Here is an 18,891-nt window from a genome sequence, read left to right on the forward strand (position 1 = left end):
TTCATCAAGAACAGTCTTCACCAGACTAGACGTCAGTGCTGATCTCGCCGAACTGTGGCTGCAAACCTCAGTCCGTCGAGATCTTTACCCCACCGCGCGAGAGACTGTTACGACCATCATCATTATTGAAGTTTTTCGGCCTTTGTGAACGGGACGAAAATATTTCGACGCATTCCAAGCAAGGGTGTGCCGTCAAGACGGGTTGATTTCCTCTCGGCAAAACCTGAACGAGGGGTTCGGGACTGGTTCGCGCAAAGAAAACGCACGAGCCAAGAGAGGCCATTGTGAGCTCGACTCAAGAAAGGTCATTGTGTTTTCTGCGGGCAAGGCTTTCGAGGCAGACAAGGAGGCAGCTGGGCCATTTTCGAGGTCACCGAGGATCTGGAAATCTCGGAACCAGCATGGTATTTGTAGTTCAGGCTGCAAGCTAAAGCCAAATTGGTTGTGGCTGCATCTTGCGAGGACAAGCGGAGCCTAGGGATATGTGCAGCTAAGCCACAGCTTCTAGCAAACAACCAGGAAAGGAATGTGGGGTTGAAGAAAAGGATAATGCACTATCTGCTGCAGCCCTTGCCGGAGTCCGCCTCGGCGACGAGGGATTAGTTGACTACTCCCCCTTCCCCCCTTTCTCTATAGAATCGGCTGATTGGGGTGGCATATTTGGAGGGTATGCTGGCCCACCACTACATTGCCCTACCCAAACAGTCAGACAAGTTTCACACGTGTACTGGCAGCCGGTTTTTCGAACCTCACCCAGCTGCCAGGAGAATCTTGGAAACCAAAATCAGCGGACGTGCGCGAAACTTTGTGACGTTTGCGAAAACATCGGTGCAGTGCTTTGGTGACCATATTTGGGCATCGTGTGGACTGTGCCCTCTCCGCATGCATTGTGTGGTGTCTTTCCTCTCATTCATTGGTGGATCACCTAGACCATGAAGCGCCCTATTGGCGGAAGCAGCGGGCATTGTGCCCAGGGTTGGCAACGAGGCGCCATATAAGCCGAAGACTTTCATGTATTTGAAATTCCAAAGTTCTACCGTTCAACAGTTCCCATGTACAGTTCTGATCACTTGATCACCTCTTTTCTAACTCTGAGTTACTAATAACTTAAATGAATTGTTGTCGTTTTTATGAGCGCCTCAACTGACTTGTTCGACGATGGGTCCTAGGACGGGGGCCCGCTTCAGTGACACAATTTATAACACCATTACCTGTAAGCAGTGGTCTAAGCAACGTAGTGGGCGTGTAATAATAGCAGCTTCCAAGCTAGGCTTTCAAAGATGACTCGTGCCACTATTACAAGGCTAGTCCTGGGGGCGGCATTCGTTGTATGAGAAATTCCTCGCGTAAATCCAAGAGGAGGCAACTAAAGGGTTAAATTTCAGAACAAGTAATCCTAACGGAAAATGGCCGCCTACTAAATACCTTTACTGTACAACTGTAGGCAATTTTCACACTCAAAGCAAACAACTTGCGGTCGAGTAGGTGCCCTCTACTTAAGAACTTATATGCAATTTGACTCCTGCAATTTTTTTGACAGCTGGACAACTGCGTGTGCTAAAATTAGGCACTACACAGAAAAAAACGCCAGGCCTGTGCAGAAGGTGCAGCACAGTCACAGGAAAAGCTAGAAGAGCGGATTTCAGAGCCTTCTCAAAACACTTATTGGGTAACTACTGTAAGCACACTTGCTTGATAACTAGTAGGACATTATTATTAAACTTTTGGGTAGTAGTCCGGCATTCGTTGTGCTATCTTGCGTCATTCTTTCAAAAAACATGATATTTGCTAAATACTTGCAAGGAATTTCATACCAATTGTTCGTGCAGTGGCTGCTGATGATGGCAAATTATGGCTGAAGTGGGTTAATACAGCTAATAGGTAAACAAGAACAAGCTTCTGCAATAGAGTGTAGCAATCGACGGCCCCCACGTTACGTTATTCGCATTATTCGAGGACTCGTTGTTCTTTCGCTGTTTTGAAACACATTATAGGTCGAATTAACGCAATTGCTGTCCCGACATCAAGCCAGCCTAAAGCAATTTGGCCAACAAGTAACAAGTACCAGTTCAGCAAAGTTGTATAATACTGGGCTGGTACCCAGCGGACCCAGTTTCGAGCCCTTGTCCTTGGTGCAATGTTTTCAACAATTCACAAGCACTGGCGTAGCTCAGATGCAGAACACTGGGCTAACACCTGGCATTCGGAGCCCCACTGTGTCTTTGGTGGTAGGTTTTTCTTCTAATTTCGCGCGATATGATTACGGATACCGGCGGCTGCAGCTGAGGCGGCGGACAACTGCGCGTGACCCGGGTTGTGATCTCATAACAGTGTTCACTGTAAAACAATACTTCTCCGGTGCCAAGCAGCAGAGTGCCTTTTGTTTTTTCGCTTGGCGTAATTTTCGCGCTATATCATTTTCAGCCTGAGTCCCCCCTAAAGCCCGAAGACGGCAATCGACATATTCCAACTAGGGCAAGTATTTCATTCTCATTTTGACAATGTCTTGATTTATGCTGCTATATAATGTTTCTGTCACATGTATTCTAGACCGCACTCCCAACATCAAATCAGAGGATGGTGAAATTAACAATACAATGTTTATTCTGTTGGTCAGTTACGTAGTATTTTGATCATAAAACGACAATAAAGTAACGGCCAATGAACAGGTCGATATGAATTGCAGTAAAAATATCAAAGACACCTTTTTAGAATGTTTTAAAAAAGAAAACCCATAAAAATTGCCCGCATAACAGCGTGGTACAAGTTTAATATCAACATCTATATTTACTTCAGTGACACATGTCATAAGAACAGTGTCTTTTCTCTAGAGAGAGGGGATAAAAAGTTGATTTTAAGTTTTGCGCGAAAAAACTGGTGAGGAGGCACTCCGTTAGATATGGACACCATCTGTCAGTATTTTCTAGATATGAAAGTTTTCTAGAATGCAGGGCACTGGTAGGTTGCAGAACAATGTCGCTTTAGTAAAGCTTAGGATACAACCTCTTTTTGTTTAGAGCTTCGCATTGGTAGTCCAGCGAAATAATCACTGCTGTCTTGTAAATTACGTAACTCTGAATTCGAGATCTAAAGTAAAACACGCCTAATACTCTCTTACATATGCTCACCTCAAGTGTGCGTGATACTTGCCTTTTGATTGACAATCTTCTCAAGTATGAACGCAGCAAGCATATATCAGGATGGCTGGGTGGTGCGCCATTACTGAAACTTTTGCCGGGTCATGCAGCAGAGTGCGTTGAGACGTGCAACACACTGACAACATAAACTCAGACCGAGATTCCTGCTTTGAAGAACGCAAAGAAAGAACTTGAAAAAATACACCAATGCACGTGATATAATATCATGCAAATTCTGACTGCAGCTCCGTGTTTCGGCTGGGGGAGCTGCCTTTGAAATTTAGGCTTTCTTAAAGGTATCAGATACGCCATAAGTCAAGATGGATAGGGTATACGATAGCACCCAATCCGCCAGTGTTCCTCTTTCCACGGATAAGCGCGAGGCCTGCCACACATTTTTAAAATATTGTGTGGACTTTGTTGATGCTGCCCAAGGCTGATGATGTAAGAAATGAAGGGTCATCCTTTTTCAGTAGGTGAGAAACACTGAAGGACAAACTGGTTGCGACATTACATGGCATGATGAGTGCTTGGTATTTTAATCTTTCTTGTTATTGTTCTCTTATACTTCTCACAAATACATAGGTTTATGCGAACCCTTGCCCAATATGATGCCTGTATAGAATTTTTTTGCGAGTGAGGTTGAAGCACCAGCATAATTCTTAGGTATAATACTCGACGTCGCCGTAGAGTGCCTCGGGCTCCTATCCCAATAAATCGTAGGTATTTTATTCTGATTTTATTTATTTAAATGTTCATCAGTCAAATATAGTCTGTCAGGTATTGAAGCACCATAGATTACAACGGCAATGGGGACGGCGCTAGTCAAGAAAGAAGCACTTGACATCTCCACTCTACCAAAGTAGATAGAGACGACAATAATATATAATAATTAAACAGCAAAAATACGTAGCTAAACCGGAAATAGCGAAACACTACGCGGCCAGGTCAAGTGCAATTTACGTACCATATTGTAAAAAATATTATTCAGGGCTCCGCAAGTTTATTTATTGAACACTTAGGCACTGTCACGTACAAAATTGAATAAAACTGCTTGTCTGTTCTTTAGGTTAAAAATACCAAAATTTTGACACATTCTCCCTGTATTGATAAAATTAATGCTCTATATTATGGTTATTTTGCCGCATAATATTTACAGTTTCCTGGTGTGATAATTCCACACAAAGAAACTACCGTAAAATACCTATGTTTCAAAAAAGGCTGTTCTATGCAAACGCTGCATATCGTCTGCACACAAAAAACTTCTTTGTTCGTTCTACTAACTTGTTTCAATTGACTTCAGCCTTAACACACATAGCTTCTGTTAAAAAATCAACAACAGCTCATTAATCTCGCCAATCGAAGCGGAGATGTTCCTTTTTGTTTTCTGTGTGAACAAGACTTCTGGAGCATTCCCTTTGGCTGAACTGAATATGAAAGACAGATGTTACGGTATTGCTCGCCTCACTTACTCTACAATCTGCTTAGTAGAGAAATAGGAAAATGGACAATAATGATTATATAGGAACACTTTTGTAAGTACTCTCATCCAAGAATAATACTGTACTGAAGATTGTTACATTTGCAATAATCAATGGAAAACTATTTTGATTTACCATTGCTTCGTAGTACGTATTCACATTCACGCATATTTTGCGCATTTTGATCGTATTTATTATGTAAAAAATGATTTCAATAGTCACTATACTTTTTTTTGCTTGCCTTTTTTCCCGCCGCAGTGGTTTAGTGGCTAAGGTACTCCGCTGCTGACCCGCAGGTCGCGAGATGGAGTCCCTGCTGCGGCGGCTGCAGTTTTTAAGGAGGCGGAAATGTAGGCCAGTGTGCTCAGATTTGCGTGCACGTTAAAGAACCCCAGGTGGTAGAAATTTTCGGAGTCCTTCATAAGGGCGTCTCCCATAAACACCTTGCTAGGAAGTGCAGCCACTATTACAAAGAACACACAACACAAGCGCTTAACTTCAACTAAACGTTTATTGCAAACGTCAGAGTTTATAAAGGCGGTGAAAAGAGAAAAAGAATGAAAAAGGTAGGTTCTACCTTTTTTATTCTTTTTCTCTTTTCACCCTCTTTATAAACTCTGACGTTTTCTGTGTTCTCGGCTGTATGTCTTGTACATGAGGGCTTGTGCTTTGCTAAAGCGAATTGTTTCGCTTTTTTCCCAAGCTTGACCGCATCTTTCAAGATGAAAATACACTTTGATTTTCTTTTGTTTTATTTCAGTAACCTTTTTCTATAAACGTATTGATTCTGTTGCTTTGTGATAAATCAGTACGAGTTGCTAGAGATTGTTTATAGAGGTGGCAGTGTTCAGTAATGCGGCGCTCTGAGTCGAATATCACTATTCGCGGCAGCAATATATTTGTAATGTGACGGGGAAGGCTCTTGATCAACCAGCACATGGAACACCAGCGGGACCCATATGTGTTTGAGGCCATTATAATATATTGATTGCGCTCGCAACATGAGTAGTTAAGACTATTCTAGAGCCCACGGAAGCCGAAACCAATAATGCTAGAATGCTCAATAAAGCTCGCGCACCCGTACATGCACACACTGACACGCGCACCCCCCCTCCTTCACACCCACACATACAAATCACCGGTGATTCGTTTATCGGTGACTGATGAACCTGCTTGCCATTCCGCAGTACATCCAGTGTGATTTTGCTTGAATTGAACAAAGCTATATCTCAAGGATTCCTTCATAGGATAGCCAACGACAAAACCACAAGCATATCACGCGTTGTTCTTCTGTCCATGAACCGAACACCCCCTTCGAAATGTGAAACAAGCCGATGCAATGAAGTTAACAGCATTACGCTGCAGCATCAGGCACACCACTAGCCCTATTTTTATTGCCACATTACGGACCTCTCCATATTTTGATAAGAGCCTCTATGCCAGCAGCTCTGTCGATTGATACGTTCACGATACCGAAGCCTAAGCTGCTGCTATCTTTCAATAATTCGCCATAAGAAGTAGCTGAAAACCGTCGTTAAACGTAAGACCTAGTCATGAGTTCCCACAAAAGGGATTGCAGCGAGGTGCTGGGTCGCCTATGTTTTTTCCTCGAAGAAAGGACGAGGAGCTCGTTTGTTACAGAACAGACTTCTTACTGCGAGACACAACAATATCAACTACGTTGGTTTAAAAACGCGCAGATGAGTAAAATGCCCCTTAAAAAGAGGCTGGTTGTTCTTCGTCAATGTACAAGGGCTCTCTGCCATCTCCTTTATTCTGCCATCTCATCCCGGGCATGCAGTAATTGTTCCTGAGCTCCACAAAACACATAAGCACTTTCTCACATCGGCACACCAAGAATCCTTATGAACATGCTTACCTGTCCTGCGGGCTTCGCATTCGTATGGTACTAATCAAGTGATACATCTTCTGGACGGAGGTTTTAGACTTATAAGATGCAAGCGCCAGCTAATCATTCCATTGGACAACGCTGTCAACAAACTGGTGGCATAGGCAAATTCGCAGCGGGATTTTCCGCCTTTAGTGTTCTCTCAAGTGAACTCACCATCCCATATCAGTGCGGCGTCACAGCGGCTCTTAGCGCACCAACAACCAAATATTGCAATGTTTCGACGGGAGTGCTAGTGCAAGGCTGATATTCGTTACATTTGTTTTAAGGTTAGTAAGAAAACCACGCCAAAAATCGAGAACTAGTGGCTACAATAAACGAAATATTAGTAGCAACCTATCTCATCTGTGAAAGCACTGAAACTTTGTGTGATTATTAGAAGTCAATTCAGACAGGGCAGATGCCGAAACTCAAGACCTTCCAGATGATGTCATCAAGGCAAGATCATCAGTCTCATTACATTTTAATAACTTCAAGCTACAGTGCACCTGTACAGGCCGCTGTAGCACTGAATAAGGCTCCAGCGATGACATCAATGTTTCGCCAACTTACACTTTAGAGACTAAACCATTACAGAACGGGAAGTTCGCAGCTAGATATATTCTGCTGTGCGATTGTGGCTTTTGCGAAATACGAATGATAGGCAGTATTCGCTGAAATATGTAAATACTACTGTTATTACTGAAAACAATGATAGCACTTCTGCTACTGGTAATACACTTACAGCAGACTTTATGCGTTTCTGTACATTTGAGTGAGAATTGCATTGCTACATTTTGTTTTCAGTTTCCATCTCCACTAACCCACCAAACTTTCCCTGCTAGTCCAAAGGGGGTAAGTGTTTTATTTATGATGCCGAGCAAATCAAAACACGGTGTCAGTCAAAAAAGATTGACAAAGGCACGTCGTACATTTTTTTCGCTGGTACCGTGTACCGTCAATGCCTGCTAATATGACTATTTCCTAGCTTGATCGATTCGTTACCTAATTCAGTCTTTTATAATGAGGCAATTATCATTGGTTTTAATGTGTTCATAACTTACCAGAAGACGTCCACCTGACACAAAGTGAAAAAAAATACTCACAAAACAATGGTGAACAATCGCACTGGTAATAACAAGTATGGCTTCTTGCGCTTGGAGAATTACATATGTCTACCACCATACTGAACTTTTGAACGTGCGAGATTAGGCCGCCTTAGTGCCCTTGCTGACCGTCTTAATCAGTCCTTGCTGCTCTTTTTTAAACCTTTCAACATGGCTATGAAGCTATATACATAGATATTTAGGTAGATACGTAGATTGACACACAAATATAAAGACAAATAGATATATATTCACGTGGTCGTGACGTTGACCAAGGTAGCAGACTCGATGATCCGATGAAACACTTTATTCGGGCTGAACTTGTGCCCAACAAACGTAAAGTAAGAATAAAGCGATACACAATGGCATGACAGCGGTGAACAGAGCGTCGGCCGTCGATAAACTGACAAGCAGCGAAGCATGTCAGCATTTATACACTTGCCATCAATCATTATAGTACTATCGCTAGCTGCTACGTACGTTCCACAATAGTCTGAAAAGTTTACGAGGTGGGCACAGTTTGAACACATCGATCTACTACAGCCTCGACGCTTTTCTAACACTTTAGGCGTCAACTGCGCTGAAGATAGTGTAACGGGGCCATTACAAGGCTAGCCCTGGGGGCGGCATTCGTTATTCGTGTACTAGCTCGCGTAAATCCAAAAGAGTGGCATCTAAAGGAGTAGTTATGAGAATGACAAGTAACCGTCACAGAAAATGGCCGCTTACTAAATATTTTATTGTACAGCTGTTGGCAATTTTTTCGCTCAAAGCAAACAATTTGCGGATAAATCGGGGCCCAATACTTAAGGACTTATGTGCAATTTAGCTCTAGCGAATTTTCGACAGCTGGACAATGGCTCGTGCTAACATTAAGCACTACACAGAAAAAACGCCAGGCCTGCGTAGAAGGCGCAGCACAGTCATAGCGAAAGCTAATAGCGCGGCCTTTCAGAGCCTTTTCAAAACACCCATTGGGCAACTTCTGCCAACACACTTGCTTGATATCTACCTATGAAAATAATAAAAAACTTTCGATAGGAGGCCGGCTTTCCCTATGCTATTTTTGGTCAATCTTCTAAGAAACGAGGTATCCGCTAATCTTTTGCAAGGAATTTTGTGCCAATTGTTGGTGGGTATGGGCCACAGTAAATAGGCGAGCAATAGCAAGGTTTTGTAATTGGTTAGAGCATTCGGTGGTCCCCCCGTTACCTTATCGCTTGTGCAACGACTGCTGGTCCTTTCGCTGTTTTGAAACGCTTTATAAGTCGTATTAACGCGATTTCTTTCCCGACATCGAGCAGGCAATTTAGGGAACAAGTAAAAAGTACCAGTGCAGCTTAGTGATAGAATACTGGGCTGGCACCCAGCGGACCCGAGTTCGAGACCTACTGTATTCTTGGTGCAATGTTTGCCAACAAATCACAAGCACCGGTGTAGCTCAGTAGTAGAATACTGGGATGGCACCCTGCAGACCCGGGTTTTGAGTCCCACTGTGTCTTTAGTGGTAGATTCTTCGTCTAAGCTTTCGAGATGTGGTTACGGATACCAGCAGGCGTGGCGGAGCCAGCGGACAACTGCGCGTGACCCGGGTTGTGATCTCATAACAGCTTTCACTGTAAAACAATATCTTTCTGGTGCTATGCAGCTTGACGCGTTTCTCGCGCTATAACAATTTCAGCCCAAGTCCCCCCTAAAGCCCGGAGACGGCAGTCGACCGATTCCAACTTGGGCAAGTATTTCATTCTCATTTCGACTATGTCTTTCTTTATGCTGCTATACAATATTTCTGTCGCATGTACTCGAGACCGTACTTACCACATTAGATCAGATGATGGTGAAATCAACCATACAATATTTATTTTTGTCGTCAGTTACTTGTTATTTCGATCAGAAAACAGCAATATGGTGACGGCCAACAAACATGGGAATATGCATTGCAGTAAAAATATTAGGGAAACCTGTTTAGGAATATTTCAGAGAAAGAAACATATAGAAATTTCCCTCAAATCTGCGTCCTTCGGTGGCACATGTTGTCAAAAGAAGACATTCTTCCTTCTGGAGAGAGATAATTAAAATTTGATTTTACGTTCTGCACGAAAATATTGTTGAGGAGGCGCTCCGTTAGATATAGACACCACCTGGCAGTAATTTCTAGAAATGGAAGTTTTCTAGAATGCAGGCTACTGGTAGGTTGCAGAACCATGTCGGTTTAGTAAAGCCAGAGTCTTTTGATACCGTTCTGGTCACGAAACTTCTCCGTCACTCTATGGGAGAGCTTGATATGCTGCCAAGAGCAGCCGCTACGCGGTACAAGCTGGGATAGGGGGGCCACCGCTCCGTTGCACCCGGCCATTGCCAGGCGGAACGCATTGGCAGCGGCGGCAGCTCGAAAGCGTTGTGTAAAGGCAGCTCGCGGTATTCGTTCGAACAAAGTTTCTGCATCAGCATCACGAGAAATTCAAGGGCAAGTTCTCCGCGTTCAAGGTCGACGGCATGAAAATTCGAAGGAGCAATACCTAATACGTGCTGTGCGACGGGCTGCAGCACCGGATACAGGAGAAACAAGAAAAATTCGTCACTCTTCTTTTTCTCCAGTAGCGCCGAACTTCGGGAGAAATGTATATTACATTTCTTCACGGGAGAAAAAAAAAGCAAAGCCTCGCGGGCAACCGTGCGTGGTTCATGCCCGGCAAGTGGGGGGCGGAAGCCCTAGTGTTAAGCATAATGATTGTGTTCTCGGGCTGCAGCGTGCGCTGCTTCGTTTCCCGCCATCCCTTGATGCCCCAGGATCCAGGTGACGGAGGACAGAAAGCAGGACGGGAGGGGAAAGAAAGCAGAAAACTTGACTGGGCCCACCCCCCTCCCCTTACAAGGCACTGAGTGTGTAACATTACTGAACACAGCCATAATAGTTTCTAGTGCTTCTCTTCTCCAAGGTGTTGTTCTCTGTGTATTTTGTGTAAACAAAACATGTTTTCAAAATTGCTCCTCTATAAATGCACCTGATGGGAAGCCCCCATTCATAGGTACACACCCAAATACTAAGCGGCGTATCATTAGTACCAAATTTCAGATTCATTGCATGCTTTAGATCGTAACCCTGCCCCCACTCCCCCAAGCATAAAAAAGTATGGTATGGTACCTAGGTAGTGTGACAAAGGTCGCCGAGCAGCTAGCACTGGCATCGAAACGAACTTTCAGATTAGGCTGCTGTACTTCCCTTCCCGAAGAAATCGTGGGTTGTCGGCTGGTAATTAATGCTGCTCTCAGCAGTAAACATAAGGAAACGTCAAGAGAAGGGTGTCTGGACTAAATTGCGTGTAAAAAAGGGATCACTCAGATGTTAGGCACGTGAAACTCGTGCCTATTCAAGAGGCCCCCTTAATAGCGAAGCAAGTGGTCGCAAAACGCTGAGCTGCTATAACTGCGACATCAAAGTACCCGCGTCAAGAAAGCGATCGGTGCTCACAAACGTGTGTCTAGAACAACTGCGCATTTGGGAGCAGACTCAAATGAAAGGTCTAGAATAAAACATCTAGCTCGACCATTCCCTTCATTTGATTACTTGGATAGCAGCGCGCGAGAGACGAGCTTGATATAAACCAATGCGATTTCCCCTGTTTTACCTAGTCGTGTTTCATTCCGTTCACCTTCCTCCCCGTATTTTCGGCACTAGTGCCAGAATAGAAAGCTTTACTACCGCATAAACAGAATCGCCCTTTGGCCAGGCGCGAACACGTTGTCGAGCAGATCCAGCAGTAGATTCTCGCATCGGGAGCACGGAGCATAAGAATCGTCTTTAAACACTGGCGAGCAACGACGTAGCGCTTCCAGACATCGTAAATACGCATATAATTGGGCTATGAGGTAATTCTTAACACAATGCGTTATCGCGCAGTGTTAAAACACTTTAAACGCGCTGATATTTATAAGGTTGGTCCGCACTCCCAAGCAAACTACGCGTGCGTTCTTAAGTAAACAGCTTTCATTCGTCGTTGACACTGAATCACGTTTATACTGATCTGATTGCATTGCTGCATTCAGTGACATTTAATAAATGGTAACAGGAAGAACAGCACGCACATAATCAAGTCGAAACGTCGGTAATTGTGCGCATATAATCCCAGCACTGGCGGCGGCTTGTGGCCCCCTTACGACTGGTGGCGCCGCTAGCGGGAGATTTTGTCCCTATATCAACCTTTGGGCAGAGTTTCGTGACCAGAAAGCGTCGAAGGACTCTGGTAAAGCCTAGGATTTAACCTCTTCTTGTTTATTGTGTCGCATTGATAGTACAGCGTAATAAACACTGCTGTCTTCAGAATTACGTATCTCGGCATTCGAGATATCAATTAACACGCGCCTAATACTAACGTACATATGCTTACCTTGAATATGCGTGATACTTGCTTTTTGATTCACAATCTTGAGAAGTATGAAGGCAGCAAGCTTATCAGGATGGCATGGTGTTGCCGCAGTGCTGAAACGTTCGGCGGGTAGAGTAAAGTAGAGTGCGTTTAGTCGTACGACAGAATGACCAATCGAAACACAGACTGATATTCCTGCTTTGAAGTATGCAAAAGAAAGACTCTTGTCTTTAGAAAATTACAGCGATGCACGTGATATGTTTTCATGTGAATTTTGAGTGCAGCTCCATGTTTCGGCAAGGGGAGCTGGCTTTATATTTAGGCATTCTTGAAGGTATGGTATACGCCATAAATTAAGATGCTTGGAGTATAGCAGAGAGTCCGCTACGAACCTTTTTTCTACGGATAGACGCGGAACCTGCCACACCTCTATAAAATATTGTGAGGACTTTGTTGATGCTGCATGTGACTGATCATGTGAGAAATTACGGGTCAGGCTTATGTAGTAATGAGAAACACTGAAAACACACTCGTTGCGCCATCACATGATGTTATGAGTGCTCGGTATTTTATTCTTTTTGGTTATTCTGCTCTTATATCACACTAAAATGTAAAGGTTTATGCGAACCATTACTCTATATGATGCATGTATAGAGTAATTTAGTGGGTAAAGTGTAAGCACCAACATATATCTGAGGCATATCACTCGACGTTGACGCAGAGCGTAAAGAGCTGATATGAAAATAAATCATAGGTATTTTCTAATTTTATTTGTTACGCATGTTTATCAGTCACTCTGATGCGTCTCATGTATTCAAGCACCAATTATGGCAACGGAAATGGTGATGGCGCTGCTCAAAGAAGAATCACCTGACATCTGCACTCTATCAAAGTAGACGCTAGACTACGAAGAAAATTTAAAATAAATAGAAAGCTAAAAATAAGCAGCTGTACCGGACGTAGCGAAACACTAGGATACCACTTCAAGTGCAATTTACATACCATATTGTAAAAAAACCTTATTTAGGAATCCGCAAGTTCATGTATTGAACACTGAGGCGCTGTCACGTACAAAATTGAATAAAACTTTTTGTCTGCACACAGCTCTCGCGTTGTACTGCCAATAGTTCCTTAGTTTAAAATAGAAAATTTTTGTCACACTCTTCCTGTATCATTAAGCCTAATGCTCTATAATACGCCTATTTTTAAATAATAATTACTGTTTTTCGTGTTGGGAAGTTTCACACAGTGAAACAACCATGAAATATTAATGTTACGAAAATGGCACTTAGTTTCATGGCAAACGTTGCATATCGTGTGCACACAAGGAATTTCTTTGTTCATTTTAGCGTTTTGCCCACTATAACTTGTTTGACTCGAAATTAGCCTAAAAATGCAAAGGTTGTGTTTAAAAAATCAACACAATCTCATAAATCTCGCCAATCTAAATGGAAATGTTCCTTTTTTTTCTGTGAAAACGAGACTTCTGGACCATTGTTTTTGCCCATTTGAATATGAAGACAGATATTATGGCATTGTTTGCCTCACTTACTCAACAATTCTGGTGAGTAGCGTATTAGAAATAAGAAAATGCACTAGAAAGGATATAAAAGAGCACTTCTGTAAATCGTCTCATGCAAAAATAAATACTGTACTGAAGAATGTTACATTTGTATTGTTCAATTGAAGATTACTTTCCTTTACCATGGCCTCGCGGTACTTATTCGCATGTATGCATATTCTGTGCATTTTGATCGTATATACTATGTAAACAATGGTTTCAATTGTTACTATATTTTTTTTCACTCATTCTTCTGTGTATTTACCACGATGGTTTCATTATTAGCGACAATTTTTAGATTAGTCTTTACGAGAACATTTCTGATATTTTTTTTATTTTATGTCTGTAACGCGAAATATTTGAAACAGTACTTGTACATGCCTGTGTTTTCGACTTTGTGCCTTGTACACGGGGCTTGTGCTTTCCAAAAGCAAATTCTTTCGGGTTTTGGCCAAGCTTGCTCGCATATTTTTTTTTATCCCATTTGATTTGTTTTTACACTCAGTAGCAAGTTTCAATAGACCTACTGATTTTACTGCTTTGTGCTAAAGCAGTTCAAGTTGCTAGAGACTAGTTATAAAGGTGACAGTGTACAGTAATACGGTTGTTTCTGCGTCGAGAAGCAATATAAGCAGCCGAAATGTTGTTGTAATAAGACCGGGAAGGTTCATAATCAACCAGCGCAGGGAACACCAGCGGGACTCACCGTTGTTTGAGGACGTTATAACAAGATATTGAATTCGCACGCAACATGGGCAGTTAAGACCATTCTAAAGTCTAGGCATTTTGAAACCAATGTTGCTGGAATGCTCAGTAAAGCTAATAAGATTATTAGCACTACTGCTACTGGTAATACATTTAAAGCAGACGTTAAGCGTTTCTGTGCATTTGAGTGAAGATTGTATTGCTACACTTCTTTTTTCAGTTTCCACCTCCACTAACCCACGAAGCATTTCCTGCTGGTCCAAGTGGGGTAAGTGCTTTATTTATGATGCCGAGCGAATAAAAACACAACGTCACTCAAGAAAGGTCGACAAAGGCACGTCATGCAATCTTTGGCTGGTGTATCGTGTTCCGTTGGTGCTTGCTAATTTGACTATTATCTAGCTTGCCTGATTCGTTACGTATTTTAGTCTTTCAATCCGAGGCAAATAATATTACTTCTGATGTTTCTATAGCTTACCAGGAGACGTCCACCTGACACAAAGTGAAAAATGTACTCACAAGGCAATGGCGGACTTTCGCACTGGTAATAACAAGTACGACCACTGTCTCTTGTAGAATTATGTTTGTGTATCACCGATCCAAACTTCTTAACTTGTGAGCTTATCCACCTTAGTGCTCTTGATGACTGTCTTTCTCAGGCATCGATTCTCTCCTAACTTACTCCTGCCTCACTCAAAGTTGACATTGTTGGTTTACAAAAGTCCGCAGTGTCAAAGTGGATGCATTCCAACTTTGAAGTTTCCTGTCAACTGACGAATGGCGCGCACTTGTCTTGCGAATAATTCGGCTACTTCGATGTAATTGTTACTTTGAGCGTATACGCCGCGGATGGTCAGAGTGCAGGGGTAATAAACGCAGAAAGGTGGTACAGGCATAGATCAGTAAACCAGGGGACAAATTTCAGCTCAGCAATACAGAACTGAACACGCAAGGCAGAAAAGTAGGTCTGAAAATAAATTTGCAAAAACTAAAGTAATGTGAAACAGTTTCACCAGAAAAGAGCACTTTGCGATAGGTTAGGTGGTGAAGGAAGAACCAAAAATATGTCAATTAGGACAAGTATCAAGATCTCTGTACTGTACTCTTCTCAGTCTCCGTGGGCCGCAAGCCCCACAAATCCCATTGCTTCGCCAAGTGGAGAAAGTGTTTTATGATGACCAACGAAAGGAACTTGATGCTAGCCGCGGAAGACCAGTTAGGCATGTTGAACATTCATTTGGTCGTACCATATTCTCCTAGTGCTGCCAATAATCTGTATGTTTTGCTCTTGTTGTCGTTTATAGCACTAATATTACTAAACTACAACTACAACAATCACTACTGCAAGTACTTGTACTGCTAGTGCCACTATAGGGAGCCCTTACTCTTATGCTCAAAGTACATTGGCCTAACTGATCTACCGAATATAGTATAGCTTGCCCTAGATTACCACGGCTTGCCCTAGAGGTGAAATTTTAAAAATACAGTGCAGCTTACACGTGTGCACATAAGTAGTCGTTGCTACTGCTGTGCTGCTGTGTGGATAGCCAGATACATAGTTAAATACACCTACATTGATATATATATATATATATATATATATATATATATATATATGTTGGTTGGGAGGCGGCCACGCCGCTCCAGCAGTAAACGTGACAGTCGGACCATGCCAACAGAAAAGAACCGCCAGTTTTATTCACACTCGTGAATATATATAGGAAAGTAAGGGGGAGAGGGAAGGGGGATAAGATTGTGCACATGCGCACTTGAGAGCTTGGGTCGCGTCGTTCAATGGGTTACAGCATTTCTTCCCCCTTAGTAGCCAAAACGCACGACCGGTTTCTTGGCTCGTGTGGAGCGACGTAGTACGTATGGTTGCGATTCAGGGGTACTCTGAGAGGTAGCCGGCGCCGTTGTTTCTAGTCGTACCGGCCCTGGGGAAACCGGTGTAGAAGGCCTCGACATGTCGTCGGCTGCTGGCGTTTCATCTGGGCTCCGCTTGCGAACTTGATCCACGTGGCGGCGGACAAGGCCATCCACAGTCTTTACCTCCAGGAGGCGAGTGCCACGCGTAGCCTCCACTGTGCCTGGGAACCACTTGTCTCCGGCGCCGTAATTTCGCACGTACACGTAGTCTCCCGGTGCGAAATTCCAGCCTGGGTCACTCGCAGCTTTGGCAGGATAGACTCTGGAAGGAAAAGACATCTCCATTCTTGTGCGCAGACGGTATCCTAATAGCCTCTCTGAGGGAGAAGGACCCTCCTGGTGTGGTGCGTTCCGATAATTGCACAATACACGTGCCAGTGAGGTGAGGAGGCAAGTGCCGCCTATCTTCTTCAAGCCATCTTTGATAGTGCGCACGGCTCGCTCTGCTAGTCCATTACTCTGGGGGTGATAGGGAGGTGTTCGAATATGCGCAATGCCATTGCGCTCCATGAACTGCTCGAACTCTCGTGCCGTGAATGGCGTCTCGTTGTCAGAAACCACCGTGCGCGGTATACCAAAACGGCTAAATATCGTTCTGAGGGCCTCGACTGTGCTATGCGAGTTGGCCTGCGACACGGGAAGCGCCTCAATCCACTTGGTGTGCGCGTCGACAACGATGAGTAACATTTTCCCTTTTACTGGTCCCGCATAGTCCACATGTAACCGCGACCACCTTTCGTGCGTCTCGGGCCAATTTACTGGTTCTTTTGCCTGAGCCATCGGCAACGCTTGCACACAGTTTTGGCATGTCGCCGCAACGCGCTCGATGTCTTGCTCTACGCCGGGCCACCAAAATAACGATCTGGCCTTCGCCTTCATGGTGGAAATTCCTTGGTGGGCTTCATGCAGTAGCCTTAGCAACTTCCCGCGTGCTGCTGTCGGCACTACAAAGCGATGGCCCCAGTAAAGAAGTTCTTCACTAACAGACAGCTCATGCCGCCTTTTGTAAAAATCGGCGATTTCTGTAGTTTCCGTGTCGAGTTTTTTCGGCCAACCTTCCCGGGTATACTTGCGTACCTGGAAAAGTACCTCATCCGCGACGGCGAGTGCCTGGAGTTCCTTCCATGGCAGGGCCGGCTGATCCCACTGGTCCAGGGTCAGAACTTGAGCTTCGTCCTCCTGGTCCACTTCTTCCTGCAACGGTTGGGGTAGACGGCTAAGAGCATCAGCATTGCACATGAGTTTACCCGGTCGATGTTGCAACCGATAACGGTAGGCACCAAGTATGATGGCCCAACGCTGAATGCGCGCAGCGGCCATAGCCGGCGTCTGGCGATCCGCTCTTAGGAGACCCAACAGTGGTTGATGGTCGGTTAGAAGCGTGAACTGTCTGCCCAGCAGATAATCTCGGAATCGCGTGACGCCATAAACCAGAGCCAACGCCTCACGTTCAATCTGTGCATAATTCTTTTCTGCGGCAGTAAGCGTCCTGGACCGAAATCCAAGGGGCTGATACTGTCCTTCAATTCGGTGGAATAGTGCCGCTCCCACACCGTAGGGTGACGCGTCGCACTCCAGAAATAGCTCTCGTGCGGGATCGAAGTGAGTTAACACAGGCGCGGAACACAAAACGGCTTTTGCTTTTCGGAAGGCATCGTTTTCGCGCTCATCCCAAGACCATTTCGATTTCTTTTCCAGAAGAAGGTATAGGGGACTCAGGAGCGTGGACAGATTAGGCAAGAATTTATTGTAGAAAGTTAGCATGCCCAAAAAAGACCGCAATTCCGTGACATTGTGAGGAGTCGGTGCCAGCTTAATTGCTTCGATGTTCTTGTCTGACGGGTGCAACCCTGCCGCGTCAATTCTGTGTCCTAGATACGTAACTGACTCCTCACCTATTCGGCACTTGTCCGCGCGGAGCTTCACGCCGTACTCCCTGAACCGCTGCAAGACTGCTTGCAGGTTCGCAGTTGGCTTATCGTTCGCATCTGCTATCAGGACGTCGTCTAAGTACGCTTGAACCCCTGGGAGGCCTTGCAGCACCTGCTCAATTGTTCGTTGAAAAATCGCAGGGGCCGAGGCTATCCCAAACGGTAGCCTGTTATAACAAAAGAGGCCCTTGTGAGTGTTTATAACCGCTAACTTGCGCGAATCTTCGTCTAGAAGAATTTGGTTGTAGGCATCACGTAGATCCAAGATACTGAACTGCTGCCCTCCACGAAGCGTAGCGAAAATGTCGTCCACTACGGGTAGAGGATAACTTTCCATTTCACATACTGGGTTTAGAGTAACTTTGAAATCGCCACAGATGCGGACTGTTCCGTCACGTTTCAGCACTGGCACCACCGGGGTTGCCCATTCTGAATAGGAAACTGGCGTAATAATGCCTTCGGCCACGAGTCGATCTAGCTCGGCGGACACTTTGTCTAGCAAAGAAAATGGAATTTTTCTTGCCTTACAGAACCTTGGGGTTGCTCCGTCCTTTATATGAAGCCGTGCTGGTGGTCCCTTGATGGCTCCCAGGCCCTCCGCAAAAAGGTCTGCGTACTGTTCCAGCACGGGTGCCGCTGTCCGACTCTCCAGCTTCCCGTCCGATGAGAGTGACGCGATGTGAAGAAGCGGTGCCCCTTGTGTCTCGAGCATCTGTAACAGGTCACGGCCGCAAAGGCTAGGACCTTCGCAGTCTAACACAACGAGATCGCAGTCAACTGTTGCAG

General features: G+C 44.4%; 1 protein-coding gene across 12 annotated transcripts in view; it reads left to right on the forward strand.

The window, feature by feature from the left end:
• LOC142765405 (uncharacterized) overlaps positions 1-18,891 on the forward strand; it is a 145,927-nt gene that overhangs the window by 48,237 nt on the left and 78,799 nt on the right. For all 12 annotated transcript variants that reach the window (XM_075866337.1, XM_075866343.1, XM_075866336.1 and 9 more), the window contains 4 exons: positions 2,425-2,475; positions 7,314-7,361; positions 9,294-9,344; positions 14,466-14,513. In XM_075866337.1, coding sequence (XP_075722452.1) covers positions 2,425-2,475; positions 7,314-7,361; positions 9,294-9,344; positions 14,466-14,513 — 198 coding nt within the window. The remainder of the gene's footprint in view (positions 1-2,424; positions 2,476-7,313; positions 7,362-9,293; positions 9,345-14,465; positions 14,514-18,891) is intronic.

The sequence above is a fragment of the Rhipicephalus microplus genome, chromosome 6, assembly GCF_043290135.1.
Source record: "Rhipicephalus microplus isolate Deutch F79 chromosome 6, USDA_Rmic, whole genome shotgun sequence".
NCBI lineage: Eukaryota > Metazoa > Arthropoda > Arachnida > Ixodida > Ixodidae > Rhipicephalus > Rhipicephalus microplus.